This window comes from Calidris pugnax, unplaced genomic scaffold (assembly GCF_001431845.1).
Source record: "Calidris pugnax isolate Ruff unplaced genomic scaffold, ASM143184v1 scaffold38, whole genome shotgun sequence".
Taxonomy (NCBI): domain Eukaryota; kingdom Metazoa; phylum Chordata; class Aves; order Charadriiformes; family Scolopacidae; genus Calidris; species Calidris pugnax.
In genome coordinates this window covers 7,845,734-7,863,913 of record NW_015090995.1, presented here as the reverse complement: position 1 = coordinate 7,863,913, position 18,180 = coordinate 7,845,734, and the positions used below count along the sequence as shown (strand labels likewise).

The 18,180-nt window shown below is 44.2% G+C and overlaps 1 protein-coding gene across 3 annotated transcripts in view; it reads right to left on the bottom strand.

Annotated features, from left to right (window-relative positions):
- PASD1 (PAS domain containing 1) overlaps positions 1–18,180 on the bottom strand; it is a 56,017-nt gene that overhangs the window by 19,573 nt on the left and 18,264 nt on the right. For 2 of the 3 annotated variants that reach the window (XM_014954948.1, XM_014954950.1), the window contains exons 2-10: positions 11,947–12,038; positions 10,423–10,479; positions 8,223–8,377; positions 7,247–7,338; positions 5,020–5,109; positions 3,807–3,927; positions 2,483–2,596; positions 1,705–1,823; positions 661–743 (exon numbers count right to left, since the gene is read on the bottom strand). In XM_014954948.1, coding sequence (XP_014810434.1) covers positions 661–743; positions 1,705–1,823; positions 2,483–2,596; positions 3,807–3,927; positions 5,020–5,109; positions 7,247–7,338; positions 8,223–8,377; positions 10,423–10,454 — 806 coding nt within the window. In that variant the 5' untranslated portion in view covers positions 10,455–10,479; positions 11,947–12,038. The remainder of the gene's footprint in view (positions 1–660; positions 744–1,704; positions 1,824–2,482; positions 2,597–3,806; positions 3,928–5,019; positions 5,110–7,246; positions 7,339–8,222; positions 8,378–10,422; positions 10,480–11,946; positions 12,039–18,180) is intronic. The other variant, XM_014954949.1, reaches the window with a different exon arrangement.

Sequence of the window (18,180 nt, the reverse complement as noted above, 5' to 3'; positions counted from 1 at the left end):
GCACTGCTTGCAAAGGGAAGGATAATGGAAAGGGTAGGATTTTGCAATGTGCTTACGCATACGTGTCAAATACAGCGAAGTAAAAGAGTGAACAAAAGCCTCCAGCTTCTTTTGAAGAAAACGAATTCTATATTAATCAGCTTAATAAAGTGGTTCCAGTCTGTTTCATTCACCAAGCTGAATCCTAGCCCACCATATGGTATTGTCAAAAACAAATCTGCAATTAAATCACCTAAACCACTGCTTTTTCTTTCATTTTTATAAATTCCATCATTTCTCAAGGTGAAAATCAAAAGTTTATTAAAGTTTATTAACACAGCAAAAGATTTAGAAGGATTCCTGGAAGCTGTAGGTGGGAAACAGAGGAGCTAAACAAATACATGGAACAGGATCATACTGCTTCCTTTTAATGACTTAATATTTTGGTGAAGTTAGACATTTTTCTGGACATTTTTCCACTATTTCATATTTTTTCTTACCTGTCTAAAATATGGAAAAGAGAAAAGCATTTAAGGATGCCTAATGCGTAAGTTCAGAGTATTATTACTTCCTCAGTTGTATTTAATTAGAGCTCGGGATCTCAGGCAATAGCTACACAAAATTTTCTATCTGTAAACTACAGTTTGTTTATTTTTCAGTGACCGAAACCAAACCTCTTACCTGTGGTCCAAGAATAAAAACTTCCATTCCAAACTATGCCTCGATGTAAATTCTTCACACGGCTCTTCAACGTTGCAGAGCTCCTGCAAAACAGTTGGCGCATCCAGACATTTAATTCCATGAAATGACAAAAGGAGCCCTCTATCAAGACTAAGGATGCATCTTCTTGGAATAACAAACCCTAGCAAAATACAGTGCTTTTAAAGCACTTGAATCATTTTCCTCTAAGGAATGAATAAGCCTTGTTTTATAGATGCATAAAGTGATGAAAAGTGGCCGAATAATTTACCCTGGGCTGAATATTAGAGCTAGGATAAATAGTCCGAGGGCCTCATCTTGCAGTCTGTAGACAAAATTCCCCGTTTTTTTGTAAATACTGATATCTGAAGATGGATGACAACACCGGGTCCAGCCTCAAACTGAGCTGGCTATGGTCTCTTGATCAAGAATCACCTATGTGCAGGGTTGTTATCCCTGTCCTTACTGCACTGTGCCACAGGACACTCACAGAGCAGTAGAAAGAGTCCATGAAACACAGTGATCACAGTGTTTCAAGATGTGGGTGGCCTTCTTATACAAAGGAGTAATGGGATGGATTTCTTTAAAGGCTGCAACTTTTCAAGTGGTTTAGCTGGTCACCTTGTAGTGGTGCTCCCTGGGCTGAGGGCTCTGAGACAACCCATCACACGTCTGCCTCTTCTCCAAAGCAACTCCTGCGTTATATCTTGCTGTTCCAAAATACATACTTACGTCCTCTCCCCCTCCCAAACACAGGGGTGTCCCCTCACATTTGCCAACCCTCTGCACGAGCAATCTGTGCTGCTCAACGTGCTCTCAGAGGGGCTGCTGCAACACAGCTCCCCTCGACACAGCCAAGCACACACTCATGGTACCAGCAGCAGCTCTGCGGCTGAGCGCCACATGAAAGGGACATGGTTTAGTGGTGGTTTTGGCAGTGTTAGGTTGATGGTTGGACTCGATGATCTTAAAGGTCCCTTCCAACCTGGAGGATTCTATGATCGTATGCCGTCGCAGAGCTCTCACCTTTAAGAACTGCGGTGTGACAAGACGAACAGTTGCGACGAGGCAAATCTGCTCCTCCGTGGCTGACCTGAAAGCTCGTGCAATAGCTGACTCAAAGCCATTACAGGAGGGTGTAGGCACTAGACACAACCAGACAATTTATTTAAGAAGAAGAGGAAGAAGAGCTTTCTTTTCATGTTAAGACAGGCACAATGACTGATGAAACCCAAGCAACAAACTCCTCCTACCCACAAGGTGATGCCACACTGATACACGCTGATGTTATTTAAAGAATGACCCTCTAGGCTCCGAGTTACACAGTTGTAGCCACCTACCCCTGGCTTGCAGGGAAGCTTCAGAAGACAGCTCTGAGCAGCTCACAGAGGCTGACAAGGAGACTGTAGCTGCACATTCTCAACCCCAACAAGATTCAAGATTTTACAGGTTTCTTAAACTATTTAATCTTTTAAAGTGTCATTTTATTGCCACAAGTGAAACAGAATAGCATATTTTACTGGCTATTTGAATAAGTAGGCTGCCTGACAATTGGCAGGGGGTCAAATGGAGGTAGGATCAGTCTGGTACCACTTCTTTAAGCATTGCAAGCAGAAGAGTGCACTCTTCTGACCAACAACCTCCCCACCACTTTTATATGAAAAATATCTCTAACATATCCACAGCTCATTCCATCCCTGCCCATTACTGGGCATTCTCAGCTGAAATTTAGGAGGCTACAGATCAACACACAATTTAAAGAAGAGAGGCAGAGAGGTGAAGGTAGGCTGGAGCTTTAACTTACCATGAGTAAAATATTTAAAATCCACTACAAATTTCACATATTCATACATCAGGGGTTCATTTGGATCTAAGCTGCCTCTTGCTAAATGGCAGCAAAACTCTATTTGTTTTTCTGCTGAAATGAGAAAAAGAGAGGGAGGCATACACCATGTTACTAGAAGTCTGCACTTCAGCACACTGCACATATTGGATCTATCTAGGTGCTTAAACCAACCCTGCTGCTGTGGTATCTCAGCACACCCTGCTGGGATGCTCTTGATACCCTCAAGTAAATAAATAACTAATAAGAGCAATGATCAGCTTTTATCTGATCTTAAGGTTCTGCTTCAGGAAATGTACCCTCACCCCTTCTCCCATGGCTTTACAGCCACCCCAGTACGCTGAGCATGAAGCCCTGGCAATATTGGTCAGTGGTATTTTCCCCTGACGTCGTGCATGCAGGATTTCAAGCAAAGCTGTTAAGTGATATTGCAGTGCTCTGCTCTGACCCTGCTCGGGAGGACCCAGATCCAAAGGGCACTGAAGTCACCCTCAGCCTTTCCATTAATGGTGGAGGGCACCGTGCCAAGCTCTTATTCAGTTTTCTGCCCGAGGTCTGAACTCCATGGATTAGGCCATGCGGTCTCCAGTCAGAGGGAAACCAACCCCAGGATGGAGCACCAGCACGAAGGCTGCCCAGCACCCACTGACAGGGCAGAAGAGGGGAGGCCAGCACTGCCTGGCCAGGGCAAACCCAAAAGGGGAGTCCCAACACAGGCTGGATGAGACGTGGATGTTGGGAAGAGGCTGCTGCCTGCTCTGGCACTGGGGATGTTTTCTGGGGGAAAGGGATGTTCTGAGGTAGGACAGCAAACAGCAGTAGAGAGCTGGATGGACTCTTGAGAGAGGAAGGCTGATGCTTAAATTACATGTAGGGTTTCCCAAGTGGCCTTGAGACATACAAGCTTCCTAAGGAACAAAGCTTCTGCCAAAACCCTATGGGATTTCTCTTACCCCTTTCCTCCCCCCAAGCCCCTCACTCCTTTCACAGGCTCAGTCCAGCATCCTGCCCTGGAAAAAATATCTAATGAGGGCAACTTCACTGTCCTGTGATGCAAAGCAGACAGCAAAACAAAGACTGTCCCAATCAAAGACCAAGTACTGGGAGCATGTAGGAACATTAGATGATGTGCTGCATTAAAACCCAGAAATACTAACTGCGGCAGAAGAGAAGTGGCAGGCAGGAGAATTAAATAGCTGGAGAGCCCTGTGCAGGCTCCCCCGGGAGCTGTTTGCCTTTGGCAAATTTCCCTGACCGACAAGGGACAGACGAGAGCAGAACTTACCGTTTAGAAAATCAGCTGCAACAGGGTCTGTCATGAGCACATGTGGAGAAAGGAGCTTGTACACCTCGCTCTGCTCCCGCTCAGGCAGAAAGTTCAATATATTTTGGTCCACCAAATCTGACTGATACAAAAGAATGCTTTGTCATGTTCAGCAGTACAGCCTGACACAACCACACGCCTTTTCACCCCACAGCGGAGCACAGATGCTGCCGGTCTAGTGTGGATGCTTAAGACAAGGAGGCCCAGTCAGGCTGCAGAGTGATCTAGGGCAGAGTATAACCCTCAGGGTATTTTACCCTGGAGTTCCTATCTATTTGCAAAAGGTTGTAGGGGTCCCAGAGGCTGCTCTTTGGTTCAGCCAGATGCAAGCTGGAGAAGAATCCCTGGGTACAGGAATACAACACGATAAGAAGCACCATATCTAAATGAAAATTTTAAACATTTCCCTTTGGAAGCATGAGACAGAAGTGGGAGCTCCTCCTCACATCCTCCATTTGTCTTCTAGGCTAAACATCTGGCAAAATCAGCTCAACCTGCAAGTGTTTCAGTGCTGATAAACTCACACATCCTGACTAAAGGGGTTCTACCAAAATGTCAGCACGTATTTGTTTCTCCGCACACCAGGACATTCAGCCAGCTTAACTGTGTGCTCCAGTTTGCCCTCACATCGTGTCACTGGTGCCACATGCCTGGCACCAGACAAAAATAAAAAAATGTTTCTGAGGGGCCAGCAGAAACTTCTGTAGCCAACAGCCACCTGATGTCTAGAAATTCTCCCAGAAAACTCTGAGGCTACATATTTGTTACTAAAGACCACGGGCTCAAAGTAGAAAATGACCAATTACATTAGAAGAGCATACATTCAGTCCTGAAATCATCCTTAAATTATCTGAGAAGAGCTTCAGCATGCACAGATTTCATAAGCATGAGATTTTCCATATACCTGGTGGGGTAGACACCACCCAGGCCTTCCCTCAGATGTGCTGCCAAGCAGTGTGCTACGACTGCAGTGATTTTAGTTAACTCGCAGCCCCTGGCAAAGAATCTGTTATTCATAGGAGCTTGAGAAACTTCCTAAGAGTTTGTTGGTTTATCCTCCACCCCCAGTCAGTTGGCTCTTTGGTTGGACAAAACCAAGCCCCAGCACCCCAGGGTCGAGGCTGCATTAAGGCAGAGGAATGATTTTTCAACATACTGTGTTGTCAGAACTTACCGGTAAGTGTCCAAGCAGAGATGAGACACTATCAGATACATAAATAATAATCCCATCAGTGGTAAGAGCAATGAGAAAGCCATCTAGTGCCTAATGATAAAAGGCAGGCAAAAAGAAAAAAAGAAAAAGAATTATGCAAGGGAACAAGTTAAAATATAATAGGCTAATTTATTCTTTGGTGATGCATCTAATAGCTTAAAACTAACATAAATCAATTATGGAAATGGTAGTTCAATGCAGAAAAATAAAAATTACAGATGCTGTCTAATCAACATTCTTCTATATTCTTATTTGCTCATTAATAGTAAATTGACTTGTATTTTTCACCCAGTGAGTATTTCTTCAACATGAAGCAAGACAGTGGTGGTTAGAATTTCTACACCCACACAATCCTAGTGACTTCAGTCACTTCATTATGTGTTCTGAATTACACAATAGTTAACCAATTTAGTGCGTAAGGAGATGTTAGATACCATCACAGCAAATCCAGCATTGTGGATGGATGGGTGTTGGATGGATGGGTAAGCAGAGACAGAGAAATGATACAATGCTATATTTTTAGCAACTAATAGACGATATGGACAGATCTAAATCCTTACTTATTTTGCTTAAAGCACTCATTTGTTAGGCTAGTGACACAACAATTTTAAAGTTTGTTTTGTTTCCCCTTTCTTATTCACAACAGTTTCTGTCCTGGAGTTGAAGTTCTCTGTCCCTTTTAAGTCACTGCACGTGCTTTCCTCTTCAGGGGTTTTCCCTATTCTTCACAATATCTTCTTGTACCATTGATCCAGCATCTGTCCCAATTCTTCTCTAACACTTACCACGGTGTGGGAGGTTTAATCTCTGGTTAGTGCTGTGCACAAAGCCAGCTCTTCTAAAGACTCTGTTAGGCTGCTCTGCAGCTTTGCTACAGGGAGCCAAAGATGCATTATTCACATCATTCCCCACCTCACTGTCATAGAATCACAGAATCATAGAATAGTTTGGGTTGGAAGGGACCTCTAAAGGTCATCTAGTCCAACGCCCTCTGCAATGAGCAAGGACATCTTCAACTAGATCGTGTTGCTCAGATCCCAGTCCAACCTGGTCGTGAATGTTTCCAGGGATGGGGCATCTATCACCTCTCTGGGCAACCCCAGCCAGTGTTACACCACCCCCATTGTAAAAGTTTTCTTCCTTATTGCCAGTCTAAATCTTCCTTCTTTTAGTTTAAAACCATTACCCCTTATCCTATTGCAATGGGCCCTGATAAAAAGTTTGTCCCCATCTTTCTTTTAAGTCATACTCTGCCTTTGCTGAAAATTAGCCCTCTCTGGAAAAAAGCATTGATTTTAAGTAAACTGGTCAACGGTCGAACATAGTCCAGTAAGCCAACAGTTATTAAAGGGCGCTCTCTCCTCTGCCACTTCTAAGAGGGAAATCTGTTTTGATTCAGCTGGAACAAACTAGCTTGTTTGGTGAGAGAAATTCCCAGAAAGAATGAACAGACTTTTCCAGGGAGGTGAGTCATGATGTCCTGATGAAAAGGAGTAACGAAGACACTGCAGCACCTCCCAGCTCAGCCCAGCATACACCCTTATTTTGGTGGGGCAAAGAGCAATAGCTGCCCACGCAGGGTAGGAGATGTCCTTGCCAGAGGAGCATGCAGTACAAACCCAAAGCAGCATCCGTAAGAAAGGAAAAACATATAGGGTCAGGGGTTGTTTCGAGATCAGCTAAGGATTTTATAGGTGAGAGTATCAGAGCTGTTCTCCCAAATGCACTTAAAGACAATCCAAGCAAAAGACACAGCTCACATCACAAGTACAGCCCCGCGCAGCCAGCAGCAGCAAAGGCAGCAGAGTAAATGCTGCCTGGCTAATGGGATGTGGGAGGAAGAGAGCTGCTCTGTTTTTTTCAGGTACTTTCAAGTTTTTACTAAAAATGCTAGCTCTAGTGGCTCTTCTGAGAAGGGAAATTCTCTTTTTCCTCTCCCACCGGGCCAAATTCATCTTCATTCTGAATGAAAAGCTGTTTATCTTTAAGGGGAAACAATCATATTTTTAATTCTGTGTCTGTAAAGCATTTAGCACAACATTGGTCTCTGTCAGGTTTGGATCCTATGCGCCAGCAGAGCAGAAATCATTAACATTGGGACTTACAGGTGAAAAAGAACTATATCCCTGAACTACTCCACTGAACTGATTACTTCTCACGAATCTATGCAGCTTTAATTTCGTCTTACCTCTAACATCAACTGGGTGAACTCCTCGTTGCTAAGAAATGAAGGCTTCCAGTCTTGTCTAATCTCACAGGCTTCTGTCTGTGCTGTGATTTCTTAAAGAGAAAAACATCAAAAAAGCAACATGACTCATGCTAGTCAGAATTTTTTTTTTTCATTTTCAAGTAACACTAGATTTCTTTTAAGAGGCTTTCAGAGGAATCATCCTCAGATCATTCTCCACACAAAAGCCTTCTTGTATGCAACAGTCATTTTCCATGCCATCACAATGCAAGTGCATTAGAAATCAAGAAAAGGAAGAGGAGACATTTTCAGTGGTCTGAGGAAATCCTTCAAAAATTAAGGTCAATGGGCTAATTTCAGAGTAGTTGAGCATCGCCGTGAGCAGAAGGTGTCTGCAACTCCCGAGCTGTTTCAGGAAGGCTCACAGGAGTGCCCAGGTAGCAGGACAGGCTCACTCAGCCACATTCTACCCCAGGAGACCTGGGAACAGGGCACAGGAATCCCTTTTCCCTGGCTTTTGCAGTGTGCTGTTCCTCAGCTTTTCCTCCCTCGTGCTCTGTTTGAGAGCATACAAAGCGTGCCAGGGGGTGCGGCAGCCAGCGAGGGAAATGGAGTGATGTCACTACATTAAAAAACATACAGCACTGCATCCTCTCAAGGATATCTATGTCTAACTGGACAGCACTGTATTCAAACCCTAGCCTGTTTCCTGAGGCCAACTGCTACGCCTTATTCTGCCCCGCGCTTCAGTTCATGTCCTCTCTGGAGGTTTTGGATGCTTGAGAAAAAACAGTTTTCATCTTCTGAGTGGAAAGCAACTGCTACGCCTTATTCTGCCCCGCACTTCAGTTCATGTCCTCTCTGGAGGTTTTGGATGCTTGGGAATAAACAGTTTTCATCTTCTGAGTGGGAACTGGCTGCTGGGCAGACATGGAGTCAGCACCTTCAACGGGAGCAAGCCCGCACCCTCCAGTACCTTTCTGTTTCTGTAAGAAGTCGATGGTCCTCTGCAGTATTGTGGACTTGTCCATCTTGAGAGGGTGGCCGTGGCCCTGCAGCATCGTGCAAAGCTCCTTGATGAGGACATTGAACTGGTCTCTCCTCTTCTTTTCAGATTTGTTGCGTGATGCCCTGGGTGGCAGAAACATAAATGCCACTAAGTAAAATGAAGGATGTACAGCTTGATCCAGGGAGAGATAAATGGCCCTGGGTCAGCAAAACACTTTAAATACAGGAATCTGAACTCTGTTGGGGCTGCTTATCTGTTTAAAATTAGGCTCAGGTGTAAGTACCTTGCTGGTGCTTAGAGCCTTGCAGCAGGACTGAGCTCACTGTCAGCGAGGAACAACTGGACGTAACAAATATGATTTACGTTCATTTGAGCAAGCCATACCTCTGGTGCTTAGAGCCTTGCAGCAGGACTGAGCTCACTGTCAGCGAGGAACAACTGGACATAACAAATATGATTTATGTTCATTTGAGCAAGATCTTTTGTACATTCCAGCAGCAGTTCCCATTGTTTCAAAAGTGGTGGTAATGAGATGAAGGTGTTAATTGAAATTTCTCCAGTAAGGGAAGTCCTGGTATCTATATGCTCATGATTTGCCCACCTCATTTTTATGAACTTTTGTTTTGCAGTTAGTACACACACATATAAAGTCAAAATGTGAAGGATTCCTTATTCCTGACTTGCATTTGCAAACGTAGCTGATAGAAAGACAATACTGTGCAGAGACATCTCAACTGCAAAATGAAGTCAAGCACATGCTCTTGTATCTGGTTTTGAAAATCTGCTGCCATAATACATGAAACTGGGAATGTTAAGAATTTGGCTGCAGAAACCACAGACAATTTTCCAGATTGCATTAATACAATTTAAGAATGTTTTATTGGGGTTTTCCCCTCCATTAAAAACAATAAAGGAGAAAGAAAATTCATTCAGTTTCTTCTAAAACATTCTTTCCAGTGGTCATATCTGAGATAAACCTAGTTTCATACAACCTCTTCCAGTAGTAATTAATTTTCCTTACAAGTGTATTCATGATGATACATGCTTCCTGTGATCTAGACTGAGTGTGGTATGCAAAAAGCATTTCCATTCATATTCAGGTTGGCATTTGGAGGTTCTCAGTATCTGGTTTTGAAAATCTGCTGCCATAATACATGAAACTGGGAATGTTAAGAATTTGGCTGCAGAAACCACAGACAATTTTCCAGATTGCATTAATACAATTTAAGAATGTTTTATTGGGGTTTTCCCCTCCATTAAAAACAATAAAGGAGAAAGAAAATTCATTCAGTTTCTTCTAAAACATTCTTTCCAGTGGTCATATCTGAGATAAACCTAGTTTCATACAACCTCTTCCAGTAGTAATTAATTTTCCTTACAAGTGTATTCATGATGATACATGCTTCCTGTGATCTAGACTGAGTGTGGTATGCAAAAAGCATTTCCATTCATATTCAGGTTGGCATTTGGAGGTTCTCAGATCCAGCATTTGCATTCATAGCTATCTCTGATTTGGCACTCCTGCACTGTGACTAATTAGAACTGAGCCAAATGCTGCTCTGAAAGGAGACTAACTCATACCTGTGCTAAAGCAGGACTGCTCTCTAAGTTTCACAGGGAACTCTACCCCAGGTGGGCAGCACTGCGTGATGTCAGTAAAACCACAGGTCGGGAGTCCTGCATCAAGATAATAAATAGCCATAGGATAACAGGAGATTCTGAGGGCACGACAATGTGCTTTAAGGATAGGGAGACTAACTCATACCTGTGCTAAAGCAGGACTGCTCTCTAAGTTTCACAGGGAACTCTACCCCAGGTGGGCAGCACTGCATGATGTCAGTAAAACCACAGGTCGGGAGCCCTGCATCAAGATAATAAATAGCCGTAGGATAACAGGAGATTCTGAGGGCACAACAATGTACTTTAAGGACGACTCAGCTGATTAACCCATTTTAGGGGTGGCCAAACGCACTATGAGAAGCTTGAAAATTGTGACTTAACTGTTTGTGCTGTTTGTGGTCTGCTATACACAGCCTGTGAACTGCATGGGGGTTTTGCCTCTGATATCAGTGGTCCCAAGTACTTTTTTAAGCATCGGGCAACACAGCATTTACAATTCTCCCATGAGGGAGCTCCCACCGTCCCTGTTCTGTGCATCCCTTCATACCTCTTTGCCCTGTCCTTCTCATCTTCATCCATCAGTTCGTTTACACAACACAGGGCTCTGGAAGGAAAAGACAGAAGAACTTACTGAGACACATTCCCTGACCTTGTTGAGGATGTCAGAATATGGAGCTTACTGGTTTGTACTTTCATGTTTCAATCTTCCTTTTCCCAAATTCCACTCCACTCTAACTTCTTGCTTCTTCTGTCAGCTCCTGAGGCTTGAGAAGTGAGACCATTGCTATATACCCAAATGTACAGTTACAATAAGCATGACTTCAGAGGGAAAGAGCTAAGAGCCAGCAGCCCCTTGCCCTGCCTTTGCACTCCCCTCTGCCACAGGATGGGGAACCCTGCTAAAACACTGAACTCTGCACAGGAATCAGATCTCCCTTGGAAATGTGAGAGCCAAATTGACTCTGAGCTCTGCACCAGGAGGCACTGGTCCTGTTTTGGGAAATCCAACTGGCTGCTGGTTGATTTCAAGCTGGTTGATTTCAAGCCTGAAATGTATCTGAGATTTCTTTCCCAGTGGAAGGGCATAGGAGGAAGAAGGAAACTGTGCTAATCTCCCAAAGGATTAGTATTAGGCAACAGCAGGGTACTCTCAGGACATCTAAGAGATGATATGACAGACAGGCTCATCCAAAGCACCCTGCAGCCAATGACTGCTGCTTGCACTGGTGGACTTAACACCACATCATCCAAGTTGCCACTGGGATTCATACCCAAGACTTCAAGTTAAAACTTCCTCACCTGGCACTAACCAGTGAAAAAAAGGGAATGTGACCCGAGTTCCCTAGGTTCTATATGTCCCTGCACCAAAACAGTCATTGTGGGCTGCTGCCTTCACTTTATCTTAACTGCTCCAGCAGCACAGGTAAGTTGGCAACAACTCCAGTAAGGACATGGTACCCTCAAGCCCTGTGAAATGATGCAAAATTCAACATGAGGGTAAACTCTTCACTGGTGACTTGCTTCCTGAGACTCAGATGGGCCAAGTCCAAGGGAGGGGGAGCCAGGAAGGTGCAGGCAAGCTGTTGCCATCACTCCACACCGCGTTGCTGGGGTCAGCTCTGCTGGGTTGCTCCCCCCTCAGACACCTTCAAAGTGGAGGTTCACCCCCATCCCCAGCATCAGCACCAATCTGCCTCCACCTCTAGAGAGCATTTTCACTGGCAAAACCCTCCCACCCCACCCAGCACCCAAGGGGCATTTTTCAGTGGGTACATCCAAATGTTTTTCCCTGCTTTAAGACTACTCCAAGCTCAAACAACCCCATGGCTATAAAAGTAACACTAAATTAAACCACCCACAACTGATAGGAAGACAAAGATGCTGCTCACAGTAAAAGCTACAAGAATTTACTCTCCCTTTCCTGCTTCAGGGCAAGAATCTCCTTCCCTGCAGATGACCCAGACAGAAGAAACTGTATTTCTTTTGTCCCAACATAGGAATGCACTCCATGGGGAGGGAGCGGTTCTCACGGCCTGAGTCACTGAAAGCTACAAGCCAAATGAGAAATTACCTGTTCTATTCTTCAGATTCATCAGTCCAGACTGACGGAGTGAGATCAGCACTTCTTATCACCATATAAATAGAGACAGAGAAAAATTAGTCCTGGAAGGAAAAGGAAACCCAGTTAAAACACAGTTGCAGGCAAGACTTAACTCAGAGAACACTTCTAGCTGAAAACATCTACCACCATAAATTCGAAACATGCTCAAGTTTAACTGGTGAAAGCTCAGCAAAGCTTCTAGGAAAAGGAGCTGGACCATGTTCTGGGGCTCCTGGCTCTATGTGAACCGCCTGCTGCTGCAGAAGCAGCCTGGGAAAGCCAACTTGACTTCTTGTGTCCAAAAAGCCATGTGGCCCAGCAGGATGGAGGAATGGTCTCACTAGCTTACGGCCACTGAGGATTGATCAGTGGCCTTCCAAAGTATGACAGTTTACCTTGCACACATACTATGAAAACTGGTGAGTATGATCCATACTTCGTCTATCCAATCACACAATCAAAAACCTCCTTCAAGATGAACATGATCACCTAAAATCAGTGCAAACTACAATCACCCACCTGTGGATGGATTTCACAGAATCACAGAATCACAGAATCTTAGTGGTTGGAAGGGACCTCTGAGATCATCGAGTCCAACCACAAAAAAAAAACCAAACAAAAAAACCCCCAAACAAATACAAAACACACCACACCAAACGCCCACCAAAAACAGCACACCCACCAACTAAACCCCACACTCAACACCTCACCATAAACCAATAACCTTGGGCACTAGAGCATGCCCTGAAGAGCCATGTCTATACATTTCTTAAATACCTCCAGGGATGGTGAATCCACCACCTCCCTGGGCAGGCTGTTCCAGTGCCTGACCACTCTCTCAGTAAAGTAGTTCTTTCTAATATCTGATCTAAATCTCCCTTGCCGCAACTTCAGACCATTGAGGATTTAAGGCCTCCTACTAAGAATTGCTACTAATGAAACACACGACTTGTTTTATTTGTGATTTAAGTGGTTACTAATGAACACCCTAAACTCTTGACCACACAGACACCACAGTGCCCAACTCCCTGAAACCATCACTGTTGAAATTTTTTGGCTTCAGATGAGCCTCATTCTCAGGAAGGATGCGGACACAACCAAACTGTCCATGACTGACAGTAGTGTCTTCAACAACAGCCAAATGCTGGGCTTCCACATTGAACAAGCTTTTTATGCCCTTGAAGTGACCTCCCTGCTTTGAGTCCAAGTTCACGGCTGTTTCTCCTGTTACCGTGAGCTCCAGCATCAGCTCAAGACACTGCAGAAAACTCACTGCCACTACCAGGGAGTACATATTTGTAACCACTGTGAACAAGTAAATATACCCCCACATTTTTGACCGTCTAAAGGACTAGTGAGAGCTTGTTTATTTCTCCAACTACTGAAAACACCCCAAAGGGAAGGAAACACAAGAAGAAGCGGCTGAAGAACCACTGCAAGAGACCCACGTCAGGCATGCACACTGCGAAGGGTGGCTGGGACGGGGAAGGGGCTGACAAACTGGGGCCACGACTGCTGAACATCACGAGCAACACAGATCCTGAGCAGTGATACGGTGAGAGTGCTTTGTAGGGAAGGTGTATGTGAGTCACGTGAGACCACCAGCCAAATTCCTGCTCATTGCAGATAAATGGAATGATGTCAGACCGTGATGGGGTTGTTGTAAATGTAATACAGAAGTTACCTGCAAGAGGCCTGAACCTCCTGACACAACAGAAGTACAGGGGTAAAATTTAAAATACTTAATGTGTTTCAGAGGTAAGTGATTCAGTAAAAAATGTAGTTGGCAGGAAGTGAGCATTTTCAGCATGGAACACAAACTTCCAGGGAAAAGCTCATGCAACTCCTCATATCCCTAGTGAAGCTGCAGCTGAAAACAACCGCTGTGTAACAAGTTTAAACGTGGTGGATCTGTGGCTGTGCTTCTGTTCTCACAGTCGCTGTACGCTTGTCAAGTTACAAGCTTCTATCCTAGTTGGAAAGGAGCACGTGATCTTATTTGTTACCCTATTGAACTATCATAGAACTGAGGTGCTTATCTTGGTCACTGCTCCTCATCAGTCAGTGCTGTTTTACCAAAATCATATAGTTGCTTTTCCTCTAGAAGAATGACTCATATGGAAATTTTACTAACTCATAAGAATTTCTGAGATATGTATAAAGAAAATTCTTTTTAAAGTGATGGGTTAAATTCTAAAAAACGCTTATGAATACACAAGCAGAGCGATCACAATTTTTCAGGAAACACTTTTTTTCTATACGGGCTGAAGTATGCAAAAATGCAGCCAAAGGGATTCTTCCCCAGCTTCGAGTGCAAAGCTTTATGCAGAAACCTTCACACTGCCCTGCCCATAGGTTGTCTAACAACTGAAAACTCCTGGGAAGCCTGATGGGTTTTCTGCCTTGTACGAGTAGCTCCCCTCCCAGCTGGCTCGAGTAGCAGTAAGCTGAGGGAAGCTGTTTGACCACGGAGAGAGACAGCAGTCCAGTTAATGCTTACCGAGTCTAAATTGGGAAACAAAGCCCCAGTTCTCCAGTCTCTAGCAGCAGCTATCACAGACATACAGCCGATGAGAGCCGCAAGGGGCAGAGGAATGAGGTTTCTCAGGACAGTCCCCATGGGACACCCCCAATGAACTCAAGAGGTGGCCACAGTCAACATCAGCCTTTGAGGCTTTAACAGAATAAATGGCCATAAAAGAATTCCCAGCCCCAAACACACAGAGAAGCTTTTTGCATGATGCAGCAGGATGGTGAGCTACAAAAAGTCTTAGTAGAAGACACCTAAGGACAAAATATTCTTAACCGGATTAAGCACTTCAGGACTACATTTAGCTAAGTGCTTTTTGTCTTGTTATGAGCCAGAGCTAAATATAGTAACCAGAATACTTAAGAATAGTTTCATAAGGGTTGTATACACTCCTCAGCAAGATAAGGCACTTAGCACTACTGACAGCAGTATGTCTGCATGTTAAGAGTATTTTAAATAGCTCCAGATAGAATCTCTTTGACCTTAACTGTATTAACTAGAGGGATCAAAATTTATTTATTGCCTCCTGAAAATCCTCTTCTGCAACACTCAGAGAGAAGGACTCCTGAACTCTGTGGGCAGGTAAAGAGAGAGGACACTTGTCAGTGCTGCTAGCATCATTTTTTCACCCCACCTACAACAGGTGAGGATCAGCTCCCTCACACAGAAATGCACATCCATCACTGCTTAATGACCTCTGCAAGAGGAAAAGATTTTTTTTTCTTCCCTTGTACAGGGAGTCTCAAAAAACACCCATAGCATTTTAAGGGCAAGTTATATTTTAGACTTTTCAAATATCACAGTTTTTGAAGTTGTTTCCAGGGTTACGGAAAGGGTAATGTAGTATGACAGTCTTAACAAGACAAATGGACTTCTCAGACACACAGCTAATATTTAAAGGACTATTTCGTGCTATCTGCAATATTCTGGCACATTTTTTACTGAAAAGAGAATGGGAGAGGGAATTTATTTAAAATTCTTTGTTTTGCAGAAGTGTCAGACTTCAGGAGCTGTCTAAAACTGCAAACCTTTTGCTAAAGAAAATGTTTATTTATTGGCTTGCTGCAAATCATCTTGCTGCAGATATTAATATTACCTTAGGATAACTCTTAATGGAACATCACAGTAGTAAGAATTATCCCCTGAAAACAATGGTTCCTATGAATGCTTCATTATGGTATTAATTATTTGGTTGTGCCACTGATGGCAAGGCAAAGATCACTCTGTGAGTGTAATGCTGCACATTTCTTTGTGATCAGCAGCAAATAAAGCTTTCATTGGTCACCTAAGAAAGGTCCTTGGACCCAGCTAATTTGATTGCTTTTCCCAACTGTATCAACTGGTCTCATTAAAAATATTCTCTATGCAAAGTGCAACTTTGTTGTACTTGTATTTAAATTTTCATAAAATTTTGCATTTAAATAATGTATGGCAGTTAGGGAGTCTTCAAATCTATACTGTAGGAAATATTTTAATTATGAAAATGTGCTGTGCTAATAATTTCCACAGATTTTACAAGCAACGAATTCAGCAGAGAGCCCTCAATTACAAGACGCAGCACTTTGTGGCACAATGCAGTCATAAATATGAGAGTTAATGCATTCTCCGGCAACACAATTTGTATGTCAATATGCCAATGTTTCATTCTTCTTGAGGCAACAGGAGGGCATGGCCGTCATTGACAGCTAAACAGCTGATTTAATTTTTAAAAGGCAGAATTTAACCTTTTCAGTAAAGCGCTACTGATTCAATTATAAGATGCTAATGTCAATGACATTTGAAAAGCCAAAACAGTGCTGTTTAGCACAAGAAGAGATGACTGCCTCCGTTCATGCACCGGGGCACCCGAGCCTGTCCTGAGCCACCTGCCCCGAGCTCCCCGGGCATCCCCCCCTCACAGGGGGCAGAGGGGACAGCCACGGCTCCCGCAGCCCTCCACTGCAGAGGTCTTTGGCTCATACTGAGCAGACTCCAGCGACAAACTCACACACCCTTAGGACAAATGCTCCTGGACGGGCTTTGTCCCAGCCAGCACCGGGCGCAGTAGCTGCTCTCCAGGGCTATGGCATTATCTCTGCCAGAGTACCCCATCCAGCACGGCCTCGTGGCTGCTGCTGCGGCACAGCTGGGTGTGAAGACACGACGCAGAAATGCAAAGACCAAAACAGATGTGGCCAAGGAGTTGCATCTCTCCATTATTTGACCTGCTTGCTTAATATTTTTCTGCTTGCACTTCACCCTTTCCCTTCCTTGCCATGCCTTGCCTACTGTTGTTCTTCACTCTTTCCTGCTCTTCTTCCACTTATCCCCCTTACTTAACATCCAACGGTTTGCAATTCAGAGAATTGGATCTTTCTTGAACGTGGTTTCTCTCCATCTTGTTGTTTCTTATGTCACCTGCCCTCATCTTTCCATTGCTTTTTCTTCTCTGTGTTCTTCACTTTCCTCTTCTTAAAAGAGAAAAAAAATGTTATCATGATCTCAGTGCTGACAATCAATAAGCCATTCAGCTCTGGGAACTCTGGGCTTGTCCAGGTCTGAGGCATGCTGGACCACCAGATTTAGGAACACGCTACCTTAGAGATCATGCTGGTGGGGATCAGATCACAGAATCACAGAATCTTCTAGGTTGGAAGGGACCTTAAAGATCATCTTGTCCAACCATCAACCTAACTGACAAAAATAGACACCCACACAACAAACAAGAAGAATCACCATCACTAAACCATACCTCCCAGCACTATATCAACCTGTCTTTTGAACAACCCCAGGGATGGTGCCTCAACCACCTCCCTGGGCAGCCCATTCCAATGGCTGATAACCCTTTCAGTGAAAAAATTTTTCCTAATATCCAGCCTGAACCTCCCCTGGCGTAACTTGAGGCCATTTCCTCTTGTCCTGTCGCCTGTGACTTGAGAGAAGAGACCAACCCCCACCTCTCTACTACCTCCTTTCAGGTAGTTGTAGAGAGCAATAAGGTCTCCCCTCAGCCTCCTCTTTTCCAGGCTGGGTGTCTTCAAGACGGTTGGCTCCCACACCACCTTAGTCCAGGTCCAGGAGCACTTGGTCCTGTCCTGCTCCTAATTCCTTTGCCTCTTTGGAGGAATTGGGATCCCCCTCATTCAGTGGCAGCTCCGTGATTTACAGAAACACCGCCCCACATCTCCACGGGGGGATGGCAGAGGGAAGTGGTCTGTCCTGTAGAGCACATTCCTCTGGGGCAGCTGACACGCACCTTCCCTCTTTGGGGGTGTCAAGGCAGGGTGACATGCCGGGACCATATCTGTATTTTAGCACAGCATCTTTGTTTTCTGGAACACGGGTAAGGGTGGTGAATCAGTGAGGGAACCAAATATTCTGTCCTCTTTTGTTAACCTGTCAGAAGTGGACTTTTTGTGCCAGTAACTACTGCATCTCGATGTGCTCACTTATCTACAGCATACTCTCCCCTGGTTTATTGAGCTCTAAATTTAGCTTGTTACCTGTGACAGATTTATTACTACATTCATTATAGCAGAAACAGCTTCAGACAGAAGCTAAGAGGTGCCCAAAGAAAATGGATTATACAAAACAATTACACCATAAAAAAGGCTGGATCAGAACACTGTGATTCAGCTCAGAACTGAAATGAAAAATACAGGGAGGAACAATGGTGGTGTGTTGGCTTTTTTGTT